The 18,090-nt window shown below is 42.8% G+C and overlaps 1 protein-coding gene across 2 annotated transcripts; it reads right to left on the bottom strand.

Annotated features, from left to right (window-relative positions):
* Positions 1-771: 771 nt before the first annotated feature.
* On the bottom strand, positions 772-12,393 carry CHAMP1 (chromosome alignment maintaining phosphoprotein 1). Of its 2 annotated transcripts, XM_041468517.1 has the most exons (3): positions 12,340-12,393; positions 11,675-11,990; positions 772-4,449 (listed from the first exon to the last, which is right to left on the bottom strand). In XM_041468517.1, the coding sequence occupies exon 3, from the start codon at positions 4,387-4,389 to the stop codon at positions 1,552-1,554; it is 2,838 nt and encodes a 945-aa protein (XP_041324451.1). In that variant the 5' UTR covers positions 4,390-4,449; positions 11,675-11,990; positions 12,340-12,393; the 3' UTR covers positions 772-1,551. The 2 variants fall into 2 exon arrangements, with proteins under 2 accessions (XP_041324451.1, XP_041324452.1); XM_041468518.1 differs by lacking the exon at positions 11,675-11,990 and having other exon boundaries at positions 12,340-12,391.
* Between the last annotated feature and the right edge of the window lie 5,697 nt (positions 12,394-18,090).

Genomic DNA, 18,090 nt, shown 5'->3' with positions numbered 1-18,090 from the left:
GCTTCTGTGCTGTCCTGAATGAGTCACTTTTACTGGCTTTTAGTTAACACCACTCTTTCTACACTGAACTGCAGCCACAGAACACACATAGTAAGTCACACAATGCATGTGAATTATTCATACAGACATGGTAGGAAGGCAACTCTTTCACTTAAAAAACAGCACTAAGAAGTTACCTCTGCGCAGAGCTTTAAAGATCTTTACCCTTCCTTACAGAAATCCTATTGAAAAAACAATAAAGATAAAAATACAACCTTTAATCAAACTAATGTGCAGCTCTTTGGTTGGAGATGACACTTGGAGACTTTTTTATTATTAATTTAACACTAACACCTTCATATCCTAAACCATATTTTAAACAGCTTGTCTAGGCATAATTCAGCTGGAGAGGAATTCCTTCTTCCTTGTGCTGCCTCCACAAAAAAATCTACATTCCTTCTGAATTATAAAGTACTTACGTGTTTTTAACAAATAATATACAAATTACACAAAGGCCAGCATCCTAAATAACATTGCATAAATTCCTGTTTTCCTTTTTTTCCTTGTTTTCCGTTTACATCTGACATGTTCTTCTGAATCAGATGGGAAATTTAGACTAACCTTGCTTAGTGATGACTGAGGCTGATGACTGCAAAGTTGAAGCTTTCAGAGCAGACCTCCTAGGTGATTTTGCATCTCTTGTTGCCAAAGATACTTAAAAGACACTACGTTGAGCATAAAGGTTTTGTTCTTGACTTGAACAAAAAAAGAAAAATTATGGCCAACACCAGGTTGGGTTTCCTTTTATTGTTAAAACATTAAAGCATAACATTTCACCAAATACAGGAAATTTAGGGGTTGTCCGACATTACAAACATCTGGATCATCAAGAGGAAGTGTTGAGCTATACATAGTCTGATGTTAATCTATCAATTTAATGTATATTAGTAAATGATTAAAACATGGCCAAAATACAGAATCACAAAATAAGTACCTTGATGCTTCTAAATCTGAGACAAGTCAGAGGACTGAGTGCAATAAATTTCCAGCAAATGTCTATACACTCAATTACAACCTCAGGGCAGAATTATTCCGGGAATATTGGTAGTTCCTCATATTCTTGCTCATTCACATTCAATTTAGTGAGAATTTTGATTTGAGAACTTGATAAAAACATTTTTAAAAATACAACATTTAACAAATGTGAAAAAAGAAGTTGTCTTCACAGGAAAATACAGATTGCTTGCCACTCCAGTCCTTAATTGCCTATATGTTTTACAAATCTTTACAAAACTAGTTTGTATCCATTTTGGTTTCAAAAACATAGTACATCTGAAAAATAAAATATGACTCTACTGATGGGTAATACAAAGACATGAACACGCATTTAAAATTACTTTAAAAAGTAAATCTTTTCAGTAATACAGCTATAAGACAAGTTAAACATAGTACAATAAACCATGCATCTTCTGACTTGTCAGATCAGCTAAACTACTCGGTTAACATACAGTAACACTTTTGAACACTTCATAAATTCAGCTTTTCTAGCACAAGGGAAAAAAAACCCCCAGATTAAATTTGTTCTTCAAGTGGTTCAAGGCTGTCCAAGTGTTTTTTAGGTGTATCATCACTATGACGGCTTTGGCAATGGGTTAAATGTTTCTTAAAGCCTCGGGGAAAATTTGATTCAAAATTACAACGGGGACACTTCAACAGACTTTGACCATGAGCAGCAACATGATTTTTAAGAAGAGACTCCAAGAGAAAAGCTTTGCCACATATTTTACATTTGTATGGGCTTTGAACATTATGCTTGTTAACTAAATGGTGCAAGACAGCACCTTTTTTCATTGCACGACAGCAACAAATTTTGCAGTAATACTTTCCCTTGCCACGCTTCATGTATTTTGCTATTTCTTCCTCAGAGATGAAAGCCTCTTTCTCTTCAGTAAACTGAAGCACACACTGTGGCTGCGTAGGAGTAGTTGCATCCATTTTGCTCTCTTTACTGTAATCAGATGACTCCATATCATACTGCTCTTGGTCACTGTTGGATTCTTGTTCCTTCATCTCCATTGAGTCCACCACTGGTTTTCCACACTCACTGCTATTTAGTTCAGAATCTGAGTTCTCCTGGTTTTCCTTCTTGGGCTTCTTTTTTGGGCATGAATATAACATGTGTTCAGGTGATTCTTTGGCTAATATTGATTGTTCATCCTGTGAGAATAAATCATCCAGTGGCTTCTGATCATCTAAACTGTGAGAGAGAAAGTCACTCTCACCAGACTCACTAGGTGTTTGGGGCTCAGAGAAAAAGCCTGAAGCAGACTTGTGAGGCTCGGAAAACAGGATGTTCTTCTGCATTTCAGAAGGTACAGTAGTTTCAGCATGTCTCTGGACATCAGAGGACAGAGCAGCAGCAGGCTTCTGCATCTCAGAAAATACAGCATGCTTTTGAACATCAGGGGAAACAGCAGATTTTTGGCAGTCTGTGAAAACAGCTTGCTTGAGTCTCTCAGGAGAAACAGGAGGAGGTTTCTGGGACTCAGTAAAGAGGCCATGTTTCTGAACTTCAGGAGATGTGGATTTCTGAGACTCTAGGAAAGAAGTAGACTCCTGAACTTCAGAGGAAATGGAAGTGAGTTTTTGGGCTTCAGAAAACAGGGCATGCTTCTGGACTTCAGAAGAAACAAGAGCAGATTTTTGGGCTTCAGAACACAGAGCTTGTTTTTGACCTTCAGGAGAAACAGCAGAAGTAGACGTCTGATTCTGGGGCTCAGAAAAGACAGCACGTTTCTGGACATCAGTAGAAGTAGTAGGATTACATTTACGAGTCTCTGGGAACAACACTCTTTTCCGAGGTTCAGGGAAATGAGCCCGTTTCTGAATCTCAGATGAAGCAGCAGAGGTGGATTTCTGAGTTTCAGAAAAATACATAGATTTCCGTGACTCAGACAGTTTCCAAGATTCAGGAGATACTGAAACACCAGGCTTACGGACCTCAGGAAAGAAAGAAGGCTTCCAAGAGTCAGAGGAAACAGTGTGACTGGACTTTCGAAGCTCAGGAGAAACAGGGGGAGAATGCTTCCATGTGTCAGGGGACAGAACTGGTTTCCAGCCTTCAGGGTAAACAGATGAGATGGGTTTCCAGGGCTCAGAAGAAACAAGAGTAGACTTCTGGGATTCAGAAAAGGATGTAGACTTACACGAATCAGAAACAAGCCTCCTAGGTTCTGGCAACACAACTGAACCAGGCCTTCGGGACTCAGGGGCAGACCTCCGGGATTCTACGGACACTGACATGGCAGGCTTTGAAGCCCAGGGAGAAACTGTGGAAGACTTCTGCACTTCGTGAGGTGAAGACCTCCAGGGCTCAGGGGAAACAGTTGGACCAGGTCTCCACGACTCCGGCGAAACCGCAGAAGCAGGTCTGCGGCTTTCAGGAGAAGAAGCAGAAGCGGGCCTACGCATTTGAGAGGGATGCCTCCGTGGCTCAGGAGACCCAGCTGGGGCATACCTCCGTGGTTCAGGGGACACTGCTGGAGGAGGTTTCTTTGGCTCTGGTGACACAGCTGGGGAGTATCTGCGGGGTTCTGGAGACACAGCAGGAGAGTGGCGCCGGGGCTCAGGTGATATGGCAGGGGAATGCCGCCGGGGCTCTGGAGACGTCGCTGGGGAGTGCCGCCGGGGCTCTGGTGACACGGCTGGGGCTGGCTTCTGTGGGTCGGGGGACACAGCAGGAGATGGCTTCTGTGGGTCAGGAGACACGACAGGGGATGGCTTCTGTGGGTCAGGAGACACAGCAGGAGATGGCTTCTGTGAGTCAGGAGACACAGACGAGGTTAACTTCTCTGGATCAGGAGATGTGGCCTGGGCTGACTTTTCTGGATCAGGGGACACAGTCTGGGCTGACTTCTCTGGCTCTGGGGAAGTCACCTGAGCAGACTTCTGTGGCTCTGGAGACACAGAAGATTTCTGAAGCTTGGGGGAAACAACAGGTTCAGATTTGGGGAGTTCAGGAGAAAGGGCAGGTTTGCGTGACTCAGGGGAAAGGGCAGGTTTCTGTGGCTCCAATGTGACACTTTTCTTGGATGAATCTGAATCTCCTTCTGCCTGTTGCTCTTTCTTCTCTTCGTTCCACTTCTCAGGTGCTGCATGCTGTGCTTTGATGTGATAATATACGTTGCAATACATCTTGCTGGTAAAGAAACATTTATGGCAGTGAAACAGTTTTGCACTTTTTTGATAAAATATAAGTTTACCCAAACCAGCAGCATCCATTTCATCACAATACTCTGGGTGAACGGTACCCATATGAATTTGTATGTTTTCATAGTCAGTTCCCCTGAAGCTGCAGTAGTCACATTCCAAGCGCTCTGTGGTTTTACGTAGTATCTGCAACATGTCCATTTTTCTATAGGCAGTAACAGTTCCACAGCACTGTGCCTTTTAAAGAGGAATTTTCAGTTCCTGCAATAAAGGAAAAAGATCTGTACAGTTATCTGTCCATGCTGATTTTCAAATCTGTCACTCCTAAATAACCACATGGGCTTTTCCCTGCACACCTCCACTCCCTTTTTAGAAAACATAAATTTTGCACAGCTACTGACTACTTCATAGAGAAATACAAACATAAGTGTCACCAACTCCTGAAAGTCATTTTGCATCAGTAAAACTTTAAAAAATAATGCTTATATTTAACAATAGGCATTCCTACCTACGTAAAAAAAACTGGAAGCAAATTATTAAAAAAAAACAGGTGAGGAAGAGCAAAGTTTGAATTTAATTTCATAAATGTGACTTGTTTTCTCCATTGTCTTCCCATATTTGATGTGCTTTTATTGGCATTGTATTATTTACATTACACATGTAAACTGAAAACAAAAAGTACTTTGGAAAGTACTTGGAACACTGCCACTGAGATAAGGCCATTTAAAAATGCATCTTCACCATTAAATTTCAAAACAAATCATCAGTTTTTGACAAAGACCAAAATAAAATTCAAGAAAACAGCAGTCTAAAGCCTAGACTGTTTTCATCTGTTAAATACAGGCTTCCTTTCACTAATTACATGAAAAAAAATAGTACTGATCATAAAAACTTCATCTATTATGAAAAGGACTTTTCCTGTTCCATTATTTCACCTGTTGCCCCAATAACAACAAAACTACTATTTAAGAAAAACAGCAGGGTTTTTTTTTCCCCAGCTGGTTAACAGTTAGTTAACAGTCTGCTGTTCTCCTCACCCCAAAGGTGGAAATTTCTCAAAATTAATGTTTTTTTGCAAGACTTAAAAAAAACCCCAATATAACAACAACAAAAAACAAACAAAAAAGACCCCAAAAACAAAAAAAAAAACCCTCCCAAATGTAAACAGCTTTTAATGATTTGGCTAGACTCCCCTATTTCCAACAGAATTTAACCAGATGAGCTACTACAATAAACAGAAAACCAAGTCTAGCCGTATTCTGTAAGTTATATTGACATAAAAGTGGAAGTTAAAAAGGACATTTAAGTGAAATACACACACTTTTTCCTTGTAGGTTGAAATTAAACAGTTGTTACATGATTAATCATGTTAAGATATCAACCTAATTTTGGGGAGTGTTGTAAAACACATTGCTTCAAAACACTCAAAATTGTTGTTTAATTTTAACATTAATTTACCTGTCTAAATATATATAAGACTAACAAGTCTAAAAATATGCATTCAAAGCAAGTTTTCTTAATTTATTCCTAAAGCATTTTTCCCCTGGTTTCTTATGGAAATGAGGCTTAGACAAACACATTGCCCTACAGTCAATGCCAATCAAACCGGACAAAGCAATCCAGCCTTACTTTGCATTTCTACACCTTTCATGAAAATCAGGAACTAGAGAATGCAAGTAATGCCTCCACTGAGGCAGAATATGCCACTTATCAGCAACTACTTCTGTTTAGCCTCTCCACAAAAAGTCTTGAAACATTCAGAGCAAGCAGTATCTGATTCAGCTTGTAATTAAGGAAAAGGGGAAGGAAATTCAAAATACTACAGCAGTGAGTTGCTTTGGGCTTGGGGTAGAGACAGAATGAAAGCAAAAATTAGCAGTGCTGCTAAAAGATGAGACAGATACAGCAAAAAAACAGGAAAGAAGGATTGGCTGAGGAGCAGGAGGGCACAAATCCTTAAGAAATAGAGGTTCACTAGCTCAGCTGCTTATGGAGCAACTCCTTTGTGTGCACTGTGCGTACACACATCACACTGAGTCACAGGAACAGGTAGATTTACAATTGGGAAGCACGGTGGAACCACAAACGGAGCTTTAAGAAGGAACCTGCTTTACAACCATGAGGCAAATGAACAGCATCCGACCACAGCCTAGCTACAAATGAGAGGAAATTACTCTGCTCTACAAACACTGCAGTGGAAGGGCCTTTGGGGTATAAGTTGCAGTTTCCCAGCACTGCTGGCAGCCATACAAAAGACACCCCAAACTGTAGCCCACACCACATTCAGTGTTGACCCAAAACACTTCCCAACATCTTTGAAGAAATTTTTTATGTCTGTAAAAGATGAAAACAAAACAAAGATGACAGCAGTGCTCAATGGGCTGTATCTCTCCAACAGAAAATAACTTGCCAATTGTAAAAACCCACAGCACATCATGTCTTAGTTCTCTAAAAGACTTTCAAATCTTTATGAACCAAAGTTTATATTTTGCTTGCAGGACTCAGGACATTGGGAGGAAAGGAAAATTTAAATTTGAAAGCAAAAATTTCTGAATTGCTGATATGAGCGAAACAAAAAGGTTTCGGTTATTTTTTTTAATCAAATCACAGCAGAACATAATTAGGATAATGAAGACATACTGCAGTAATCACATTTTTAGACTTGAAAGGGAATTTGTCAATTCCAAAATTGGTTGTAATCCTGAATTATCCATTTTCTTTTCACTACAAAACCAAAAAAGGGCTTTTCTAATTTGAATTTATCACAGTTTATAACAAAGTTTACCAGACAATCTTTTCTACTCTCTTCATAATTTCCTAGCTCTTCACATGTCACCTGTTGCCCTTGCTGCAGTTTTTTGTTATTCACTGAAATACACTTCACCCCATCTCCCATCCTCTTCTTTTATTCTGTTCTACCTTACTTTATGATGAAAATTCCCACTTCCTTTACAAATATAACAATTAGAAAAAGCCAATGGCTCCTTTCCACAAATTGTCCACATTGCTGCTAAGCTTTTTTGGACCATGAGATTATTTTGGAACCAAAGAAATTACAGGCACAGTCCAGACATCCAAAAGTCTTGACAGTCAAGCCTTTTGCTTGAAATGACGTAACATTAAAGAGCTGAGCACATTTTGTCTCACATTGCCATCACTCACCATTTTTAGTTTTGTAACTCAACCCACTGTATCTGGCAGTCGCTGAAGTAACTGCCTCTTCTGCTGAAATCTCTACTTAATTGAGGCACCCTACTGAGCAAGACAATTCTTTGCTATTGGAGCACCTTAGGCTGTAAGCCCATGGAATAGTAAATCTAGTTTTAGATGTTACTGAGATCAGTAACAAACAGCAGTGAGCCCCTACTAACTCATCATGTCAATTTAAATTTGTTGAAACACTTCTGGAAGAATAAACTCTGAGATGTTGCTGGTTCACTTAGCACAGATCTAAATAGCTAGTTTGAAAGATTTTCCTATCAATCCCACTAGATTCCTTCTCAATATTGAACTCCAGTGCCACTGTCTCTCTACATGGTTTTCGATGCTGTCCTCCTCTGTACTCAGGTTTATCACACAGATGACTCTGCTTCACACTGCTCTTTGCCATCAGCTCCTGCATCAAACTTGTTCTGCACTGGATCCCAGCTTGCCTAGTTGGGTGAAAGTGCAAGGAACAACATTTTCTAAAGAGTCCCACACCAGCAGAGCCAGCCAGCCTAGAAACCATATGCTCTGTAAGCAGGTCCCCATGGCGTTGGTTCTGCATGAACTGTGATGTAATCTGTGCTCAGCAGCATCTTTTTGGCAACACTGAGAGAGATGGACCTGTTCCCTCTGTGTAAATGCATTATTACAGACATTAAAGGGAACTAGCTCTGTGACACTGCAAATCAAACCCACAAAAAGGTTTTATTAAACAAATGGTGTGATTTTGTCAGGGTGCTCCATGTGCACTGCAGAGACTTGGACCAAGTACTATATCACAACATCACTCTAGTCCTCTGAAGCTCTTTGAGGAAAAGTATGAATTTCATACAAAGATCAAATTGTCACGAGCAACAACTTCTCCATTAAATAAAGCAGAAGACAGATGGTCACTGGAGTATCTCTCAAGACTTCTTGAATACTCCTAGGAGGACAAAGAAGCTGCCACCTCTGCAAGTACAAACAATTGCTGTGCAGGCCCCAGGCCACTTTGTTTAGTTGAACACCCTGCCAGGCTATAGCTATTTTGTAAAAAGAACACCTGAGCATTCCCCTATTCAAACTCTCAGGTAACAGGATGTGCAGTGCAGCAGTGGCTATAACTGAGGCTGTGCTGCATGCTACTGTAACACTACAAAGCACAACACATTCCTTAATTGCTCTTTTTGCATTCCCTCCTACTTTTCTCACTTTCCATGGCTGCAACACTGAGAAAACAAATACACATGCAGCCAAACAGAACACTCTATAACCGAAGCAGAAGCCTGAAGCCCAGCATTTATGCCTGTTCTGCATCCACATCCTGCCTTCAAGACAAAATACTGTGATTCAACTAAGATTCTGGGGATTGCAATACTAAATTTTAACTTAAGGTAGCCAGGACTCATTCAGAGTCTTCCTAAGACATGACATTTCCCACTGAAATCTACCTGAACAGGTAAGTGCTTCTGGCTAAAAGCTCACTATATCCTCAGATGTCAAGCACAGTAACAGCATCAGTACCAACTCAGCTCTTAGCTGACTTGAAATGACACAGATCAATGTCCATCACTCAGTTTAAAGCTGCCTGAAGAGACACAAATCTCAGCAGTGGGACCACCGGTCCCTACTGCTGCTCCATCAGCCACCTCTCCCAGCCCCTCTTCTTTCAGGCATGTCTAGAACCTACAGAGATTCCTACCACCAACTCCCTCCTCTCTCCACTGAGATGCTGAAGATCCTTACACCAGTTCCTGTCCCCTACACTACAGTTCTGGCCATAATCTCCTCCACCAGAGGAAAAACAGAAAAACAGCACGGGGAAAGGATTGGTAATGAGGGCATGTATCTACTTGAGAAAAGAACAACCATCACTGCTTTTCTTGATTTGTTCTTAGCAGCCGAGAGGCTAAAGTCATGATTTGGCAGAAAGAAGAAGTATCCAGGAAGTCAGAGGCAGTGAGATAACCACAAATTCAACCAGAAGTTGGTTATGAGTATCGCAAGGCAGCCACAGAGTGGAGTCACGCAGCATCAGAAGTTCCTGCTGAGTTCACGTTATACTGAGCAACAGGAGCGTCCTAAGCTAATGCACAGAGAGGAGAGACCTCCTGATATCTTCCCAGCCAACACATCCAGCCATGTCAGAGATGGTTCCTGGATTCTGCATCCCATCTTTCACAAGGATCCCACTTAAGATTAAGTCATACTTCCTACAGCCTCTCAAAAACCTCCCAGTGGAAGAAAAGTGGAAGAATGCAGAGGAGATACCTACATATAAGAAGGAATCCACACAATGTTGGCGCAACATGACTGGCAGCAAACAAGATGTCTCTACTTTTTAACTCCATTCCAATTTCATAGCTACAAGTCTTCCAATCATTCCTGGTAATTTTTAATAAACACATTCTATACTTAGCATTGCACTAGTTAATATATACCTGCATTTTTCCTCTACTGAAGATAAGCTGTGACTGTCGGAGGGAAGCAACAAAGGGCTCAAAGCTAAAGATCTAGACTGTCTGTAAGCACAGAAAATTAGATTTCTTTTAACATTACATGAAGAAATTCAGAGCACAGCAACAAGTAGTCTCCACATCATTGTTCAAAATCAGACTGTCTTGGTTCTCAGTGTCAGAAGAATCTGTAACTCTTTTCCTCTCAATGAACAATCAAGCCTGGTGAAACACAAGCAGATAGAGAACATGCAACATACTTCAATGTCACCAACACAGCTGGGAAAATCATCCAGAAGAAAAGCTCTGTGATTTTCTGCAATGCACTACAACCACACATAAGATTCGCTATACCAGTCACTGCACAGGAAGGATTGCTGTTGATTTTCATCAGCCTTGGAAGTTTCTTGCAGACAAACGGTCCAGTCATAACCCTCTGTCAGTGAGGAGGGTCAATGGCAAATTTGTTCTCAGCAAAAGAAACCTGAGTAAGCGAGATACAGCGGCATCATTGCCTCTGCTAGCAGGAACAGATCCAGACTTTTGCTTGGTTTAAGCAAAAGGAAAAATTACATGTTCTTGCAGTGCCAAAAAGTGAATGGCAGTCTGGTGGCAGCATGATGCTTCTCTTGAAGCTACATCCCTGTGTTGTGACTGACAAAGAGAAGTTTAGCTCCCAGAGGAAGCTGCACACAAACACCCCACAGTGGGGCAGAGAAGGCACTCTACCAACACACTAAGCACGTAAGGGCATCACTTCCAAGGCACCACGAACAAGACAGGCAGCCCTATGCTCCTGCTAGTCCACAAGTGTCCACAGTATCTGACCACAACCTCACATGTGAACTCCCAGCTACCAGCCAGTCTACTCAGGCTAAGTTCCACCAGCAATAACTGCTGAACAAGATCTTTAAAATTACACAGCTACAGAAGGCACAAACACTCCGACCCAACCAGCCACTGAAACAGCAAGATACGCTAAGAACATGGGAGGCAGCAGATCCAGGCAGGAAATGCTGCATTATGAAGTTCTATATTTCCAGGAAAGGTTCAAGTCAGGGGAGATCTATGAAATGACAATGCACATACAGATGACTTAAGAAAAACAAAGCACCCAGAACTGCAGCAATTTTGCAATATTTCAATCTTTGTTAAGAGAATGACAAGTCTACACAACATTAGTTCTCAATAAAAGATCTAACAACAGTCTAAATTGCAGAGTAAAATCAATGTACCTTTGACAGATTCAAGACAGAAGAAATTAATTCCATGCACTGCTTCTACAGCTAACTCCAAGTTCACAATTCCAGCTGAATTCCAAAAATGGCCCCAAAAACCTTATTGCTGCAGTGCTGTACCTGAGCTAATGAAGTGCCACTAGACCAACTAGAGCATTGCAATCTAGTCAAGAACAGAATTAAGGCTGTGAAACTTGGTATCATGCTAAGAATTCCATTTACACTACCCTGAAAGAATATGGGGTTCAAGGGAATATTACAGAAGAGAAATGTCAAATCTAAAGTTTCTATATTCCTCACTTGCAAAAAATTCATAGAATCATTGAGGTTGGAAAATATCTCGGAGATCATCGAGCTCCAACCTGTGACTGACACCACTTTGTCAAGCAGACCATGGCACTCAGTGCCACGTCCAGTCTTTCCTTAAACACCTGCAAGGACAGTGACTCTGTGACTACTCTGCACAGTCCATTCCAACGTCACTTTCTTCACTTTCATAGCGAAGAAACTCTTCCTAATGTCCAATCTAAACGTCCGGTGGTGCAATTTAAGATTATGTCCTCTCATCCAGGCACTTGTTGCCTGGGAGGAAAGGCCGACCCCCACCTGGTTGCAGCCTCCTTTCACGTGGTTGTAGAGTGAGAAGGTCCCCCCTGAGCAGCCTTTTCTCCAGGCTGAACAGCCCCAGCTCCCTCAGGCGCTGCTCACAGGACGTGTTCTCCAGGACTGCTGTGAGCCTTGGTTCTGCACCTGCTTCTCTGCTCCCACGTGCGACGCAGCCGCTCCCGGCAGTTATTTCTGTCACCGGGGAAGGGCCCGGTCCCGGCGGGGACACGTCCCGTGCCGAACTCGCTATCCCAGGACAGCAGACCGGCAGCGTGCTCCTCCTGCTCCTCGCTCCGCCGGCATCACTTTAACTTTCCTGCGGGAAGGGGGTGCCTGCGGGCTCGGCTTTCCCGGGGCCGCCGGCTCCCTGCTGCCCGGCCCTCCTGGGGGCCGCACCCCCGGGGCCGGGGGCCACGCCGCCCGCCCATTCATCCCGCCCCTCCGGGCGCTCTCCCTCGCCGCCTCCCCTCTCCCGCTTCCCTCCCGTGCGCGGCCCCGCCGGTTTTGTTCCCCCCGCGCCGGCACCGGCAGCCGCCGCCGCCCCCCGCGCGGCGGGGGCTGGACAAGGGGAAGGCCCAGGCCCGATGCCCAGGGGGAGGGAAGGAAGCGCGCCGGGCCCGGCCGGCGGGAGCGGGGGGCGAGCGGGACGGGCCGCCCGCACTCACCGTTCGGCGCCTCCGGGACGGCGCGGCGGCGGGGACGGGGGCGGGGCCGGGCAGCTCCGCCTCCGCGCCCGCCGGCAGGGGGCGCTGCCGCACAGGGGGCCTGGCCTCGTGTGGGAGCCCACAGGGGGTTTGTCCGGTGCGGAGAGAATTCCAGAATCCCTGAAACACAGAGTCACATTGTCACAAAGTAGGCTGCAAAAGACCTCTGAGGTCCTCGACTGTGACCAAACACCACCGTGTCAACAAGACCATGGCCCTCGGTGCCATGTCCAGTTTTCCTAAAACACTTCCAGGGATGGTGACTCTACCACCCCCCTGGGCATCCCATTCCAATAACCAATCACCCTCTGTGTAAAGAAATTCTTCCTAATCTCCAGCCTAAAAGTCCCTTGATGCCGTTTAAGACTGTGTCCTCTCATCCTGTCGCTGGTTGTCTGTGAAAAGCGCCTGACCACAACCTGCTACAGCTCCTTTCAGGCGACAGTAGCGAGCGGTAAGGTCTCCCCTGAGCCCCCTCCGCTCCAGGCTGAACAGCCCCAGCTCCCTCAGCCGCTCCCTGTAGGACACGCACTCTGTCGCTCTTCTCTGGATCTGCCCATTAATATCCTTCCCGAACTGAGGGGCCCAGAAAGGTATGCAGGGTTCTAGGTGTGGCTCACCAGTGCCAAAGAGGCCACACCTCAGGTACTGCGTGTCCAAATCTGGGCTCCCCAGTTCAGGAATTGCTTTCTGTCTTTTAGGTTTTGCAATGCTGTTTGTCCAGTATGGAAAGAATGACAGACTCACAGAATCACAGAACCAATTAAGTTGGAAAAGACCTCTGAAATCAACTCCAACCTGTGAGCACCCCCATGTCAACCAGACCACAGCACTGGGAATCATGTCCAGATTTTCCTTAAACAAGTCCAGGGACGGTTACTCCCTGGAAGTGTTTAAGGAAACACTCTCTGGAGAATGAGTGGCATTTTGTTAGGACAGAACCCACGTTCTTGTTGCTAGGTCCCTTGGGGCACATTAGTGTGAAACAACACTAAATGATCAGTATTTGTAAATAAACAATGTAGAGTTTATTATAGAAGAACTTGGTTGCAAAGGAAAACAGGTATGGAGCTGTTTTGGTCGTTATTATCTATAGTAATACAGCATGAAAGCATTGCAATATGAAACTGCAACAATATCACCCAGGGACACAGACAAGGGGAAAGAAAGGAAGAGAAAGGGAAAGGGAAAGGGGAAGGGAAGGGAAGGGAAAACAAGAATGTAAGGTTCTCACCACCCTAAGCCTCACAAGACTTGATTTCTATACAATCTTGGTCGAAGTGGTGGTCGAGTGATGAGGGAAGTCCTGAAGAAGTGGTGGGGAGAAGATGGCAGAACACATAATCTCGTGAGTTTATATTCACTCTGGTTCAGGTAAATATAAATCAGGTGCCTCCTCAGGACCAGGGAGCTTCATGTAATACTGTAGATCATGGGACACTTTGGGAGTCCTCGACACCTTCTAAGACAGCACAGCTGCCCATCCCAGCAGCGCAGTCGAGTCAGTTGTGCCCCATTGCATCCCATCAGCAGGGATGAACCCACTCAGGTCACACGTGAGTTCCCTGGCATTTCCCAGGGAGAGGAGGGGGAGCCCCACAGCCCAGTGGTTTGTGCAAGGAAGCGCAGCTTAGCATGACAAGGGGCACAGTTCTCTCCACAGGATCCGGCTGGTATCTCACTCACAGCCCATCGTTCACCCTGTGCCTTATCAGATCAGAGGTTTAGCCATTACACAGCTGAAAGTTCACCTACTCCATCTCAACCAAGCACCCTGGCATCTCCACAAATGAGCACTGTTTTGAGTCATTGAATAGTTCAGTCTCTCTCTCACATGTCCTCATTGCACTCTACATCTTCCGGAGCAGGGAGGTGGAGGGAATGATGCTAAGCTTTTCTCCCCGGTACCCACAGAGAGGATAGGTAGGAATGGCTCAGAGCTCCTTCAGGGAAGGCTCGGGCTGGACATTCGGCAGCATTTCCTTACCAAGAGGGCGGTCTCTGTGACAGGCACCATTTAGCAGTGATCTGTTACATCCTCTGGCTGCTTGGATAGAAGCAGTATTTTTTGCCAGTCTTATCTAAGTTTCCAACAAAATGAATCCTGCCCATGCTCTGAAAATGTAGGAGAAGTGTAGTGATTAACTATAATTACTGGTTGACGAGGAATTTCTTTCTTTTTTCTGCATCTAGATGTCATGGAGAAATCTAGCACTGCAGGCTAGATACCCTCTGGGTCTCCTGTGTAGTCATGCCCCAGGCTCATATCTCTTTGGCTACAGGTTATACATTCATCATTGGTGATTGTGGTTTTCCCATGACTAACAAAAACCAACTGTTTTTTTCTATCCAAGTCTTCAGCTAAGAACATTATTGCTATCATCTCCCTTGTACTTGCATTTTATCTGGTTTTTATTACTCAAAATGCCGACTCCTGCTTTGTTCATTCATGGAAATAGCTGTAAAGTCAACCCAAGGCCAGCTAATAACCTGTTGTTTTCACTTGATCCTGAGCTTTTCATCTCTTTCTGATTTGCCAGTGCTCTCACTCATCTTACAGTTTTAAAATTAATTTCCAGCTACTGTAGTTAATAAAATAATCTCCACTGAGAATGGAATGAAGCACTTAATTAAATTCCAGATAAACCGAGTGTACCCCATTTATTAGGTTTCTTCTTAGACAGACTGAGTAAACTTTTTCCATGCTATTGTTACCTGTAAGTGATTTAGAGTACTTGGAGGATTGCCTTTCAACCTAGTGAAGAAGTTTTCTCAAAGGAGGTAAAGAAATCCCACAGAAATTTTTTGCTGGATTAGCAATTACAGAGCATAGGTAAAGAACACATCTCAAGCAACCACAGTGAATAACTTTTTTTTTTTAACAGACTTTTTTTACTGTATGGTTAAACTTTCTAACTTGTTTAGAAATTTTTTTTTCCTTTACATCTAGGGATTTAATTTGATTTAGGAAATCATGCTAAAGTTTCATAAGTCTCCCTTCTTTCAGTTAATATTATTGTGAAAAACACTTGAGTATACTTTGCAGTTCTAGATTTTTTTTGTAAGCAACATGTAGAAAATCACCATATTCACCTGTGAAGTCTCTCAGTAAAAATGCCAGCAGGCTTTTGAAGGCATGGAGTTTAATCATCAAGACAGCTATTTTTTCATTCAATTCCTTCCCTTAAGCCTCTAAATTACTTTCTGAAATGGCCTTTTTCTTATTATGCATTAGTAACTGTAACAAATAGAGCAACAAATGTTACCTAACACTGTAGCTGTGAAGAGCTCACAATTCATTGGAGATACATCTAAATACCCCTGAATATATTTTTACCTTATGTAACATATTCCCAAATGTTTTCCTCCTTGTTATTTGATCCCTAATTTAGGAACTTAAAAGTTTCCAATATACAAGCAACTTTAATCTTTGTATTTCAGGATGTTGTTAAATGTTAAGGAAAGAAGACTGAGCCTATTGAGCCCTGGAAGTGTTTCCATTTCTCCTTTGATATCCTGATTTTCTTGACTGAATGCCTGAGAACACAATTGTACACATACTCTTGTTTCTGGATGCTGATGGCCTTCAACAGCTGACAAAACTGTGCAAGAACTTACAACAGGTAATGTCATATATTGGTGTCCATATTAAAGTTTATTGTTAAGAAACAAGGTGAGGTGGAATTTCTCTTCAGTTTCATCCAGCAGAACCATCTGCGTTTCTGCACAGCCAGATATAGGGAGCAGCACAGCACACACATACCTGGGCACAGATCACTAGTAACAGGCCAAGTCCTCCGTGCTGTGGACAATCTAAAGCCAACCCCCCCGTCTGGCCAGCTAAAGCCTTCCAGAATTACTTTTCAATCTGTTCACTAGAGCTGGCAATTGAGATCCTGGCAGAAGAAAAAAAACTAAAACACCAATACCCTAAAAGACCCAGCCCCTGCCCACCCCCTTTCAACTTCTATGCAGAATCTTCATATTTGATTCTAGACTATATCAACGTTTTTAAAGAGAAGGGGGGAAAATCGCCTATATCTGCATGTTTTGCATACATTTTGTATGTTTCTGCATATTTCTGCATGTTTTTCCTGCCTTCTGCATATGCTGGAAAACATTCATGGATCTTGCATGGACCGTGAGTCTCTATGCCATTTTTGCTAATCTTTACCCTTTTGGAGTGTGTTGGACAATTTTTTTTTTTAATAATCCAGGCTGCTAATTGGAATTGAGCAAAGAACACTGCAGTCCAATGTCTTCTGTGTTTGTGTCAATTTGAATCAAAATACTGTAATATTTATGTGACAGTAATGAGCCTCTGATAGAATTTATGTAATTGTAGATGGGATATGCAAATGGGCATATTCAGGAGATCAGATATGGCCTAATGATATCTAAATCACAAAATATATCTGGATTTTTTTTTTCTTTAGTTATGTAACAATGAAGAAGTTTGGGAGAGGGTTTAACTGCTAAGAGGGAAACCAACACTTGGTAAGGTGGCATTTTCAGTCCTCAAGAACTTCAATGAAAAACTCAAGTGGAGGCACAGAAGACAGAGAGAATGCCTCTAAGTCACTTAGAAATTATCATACAAGATTCTGGTTTCCCATTTCTTTCTAATGAAACAGTTATAAATAAGTAACTTGAGAATTTTAAGTCTCTCCTATCATCATATAATACTTAAACAAAACCACCAACTCACAAGTAATTTTCCACAGATTTTCAACATTCCATCAGGTTTGGGGAGGGAAGTACTACTCCATTTTCCTTTTTAGGCATATTTTATTCTGATGTTCAATATTATTTTGTGCCCAATGAGTGGGTTTTGTCACGTTCATATTTCAGGCTTTTGTTTGGGCTGTTCAGTTGTAATACTGCAAATAAATGCCAGCAGAGAAACTGCCTTCAGCATGAAGAGGAGTGTTGGCTTAACCATGAATGGACCTCCAAAGACTCTCCAAAAACAACTTTGAGCCATTTGGTTTTAAATTAAAAGAAGCAACAGAATGTATTTATAAACTGAATGTGAAGTTGTCAGTACAGTGTTTGGAGTTGAATAAGCTTCTCTTTAAAGCTGCAACAAGCACAAATGCAGGGATTTTTACTGAATATTTACATTCCACATCAGTTTCCAGTAACACAATAGAACATGATAGAATGGAGCCCAATCTCCATTTGACAGAGTGATTTCCATCTTCCTAAATGTCAATGACCTTGGAATTCAATGAGAAACCAGGCAACAGAAATTTGGTGAAGCTCTCTATATGTAGAACATTATATTTTAAAAGCAAGAAAACAGATGGCACTGAAGTCATCTGTGATGTAACCAGACACAATTCCCATTCTGTGGGGATGCTGTCTCTACTTTCAGCTAAGCTGAATTTGCAAAACAAAGTTACTATTGTGGCAAGGAAGCTCTCACGCCACGATGAGTTTGCACAAAGGCAGGCGGCAAGCCTGCGTTTATTTGATGTCATCGGGAGAAGCATAAAAGAACAAGTGAGCACAGAGCAGGCGGCAGCTCCTCCAGCAAGGGAAGCAAGCTCAGGCCCTGCTGCATTCCTGTGCAGGAGACATTGGAGAAGGGACTTGGAAATGTATTCTCCTGCTTTAGCCATTGTACTTTGCAGCATTCCTATGAGGTACATGCTCAATTCCAGCGGGCAGTCTTCCCTGCAGATATGGCTGCACAAGCTCCCATCCCAA

This window comes from Pyrgilauda ruficollis, unplaced genomic scaffold (genome assembly GCF_017590135.1).
Source record: "Pyrgilauda ruficollis isolate IOZ18807 unplaced genomic scaffold, ASM1759013v1 scaffold22, whole genome shotgun sequence".
Taxonomy (NCBI): Eukaryota; Metazoa; Chordata; class Aves; order Passeriformes; family Passeridae; genus Pyrgilauda; species Pyrgilauda ruficollis.
Note: the sequence above shows the minus strand (reverse complement) of the source record. Positions and strands in the feature narration are given on the sequence as shown.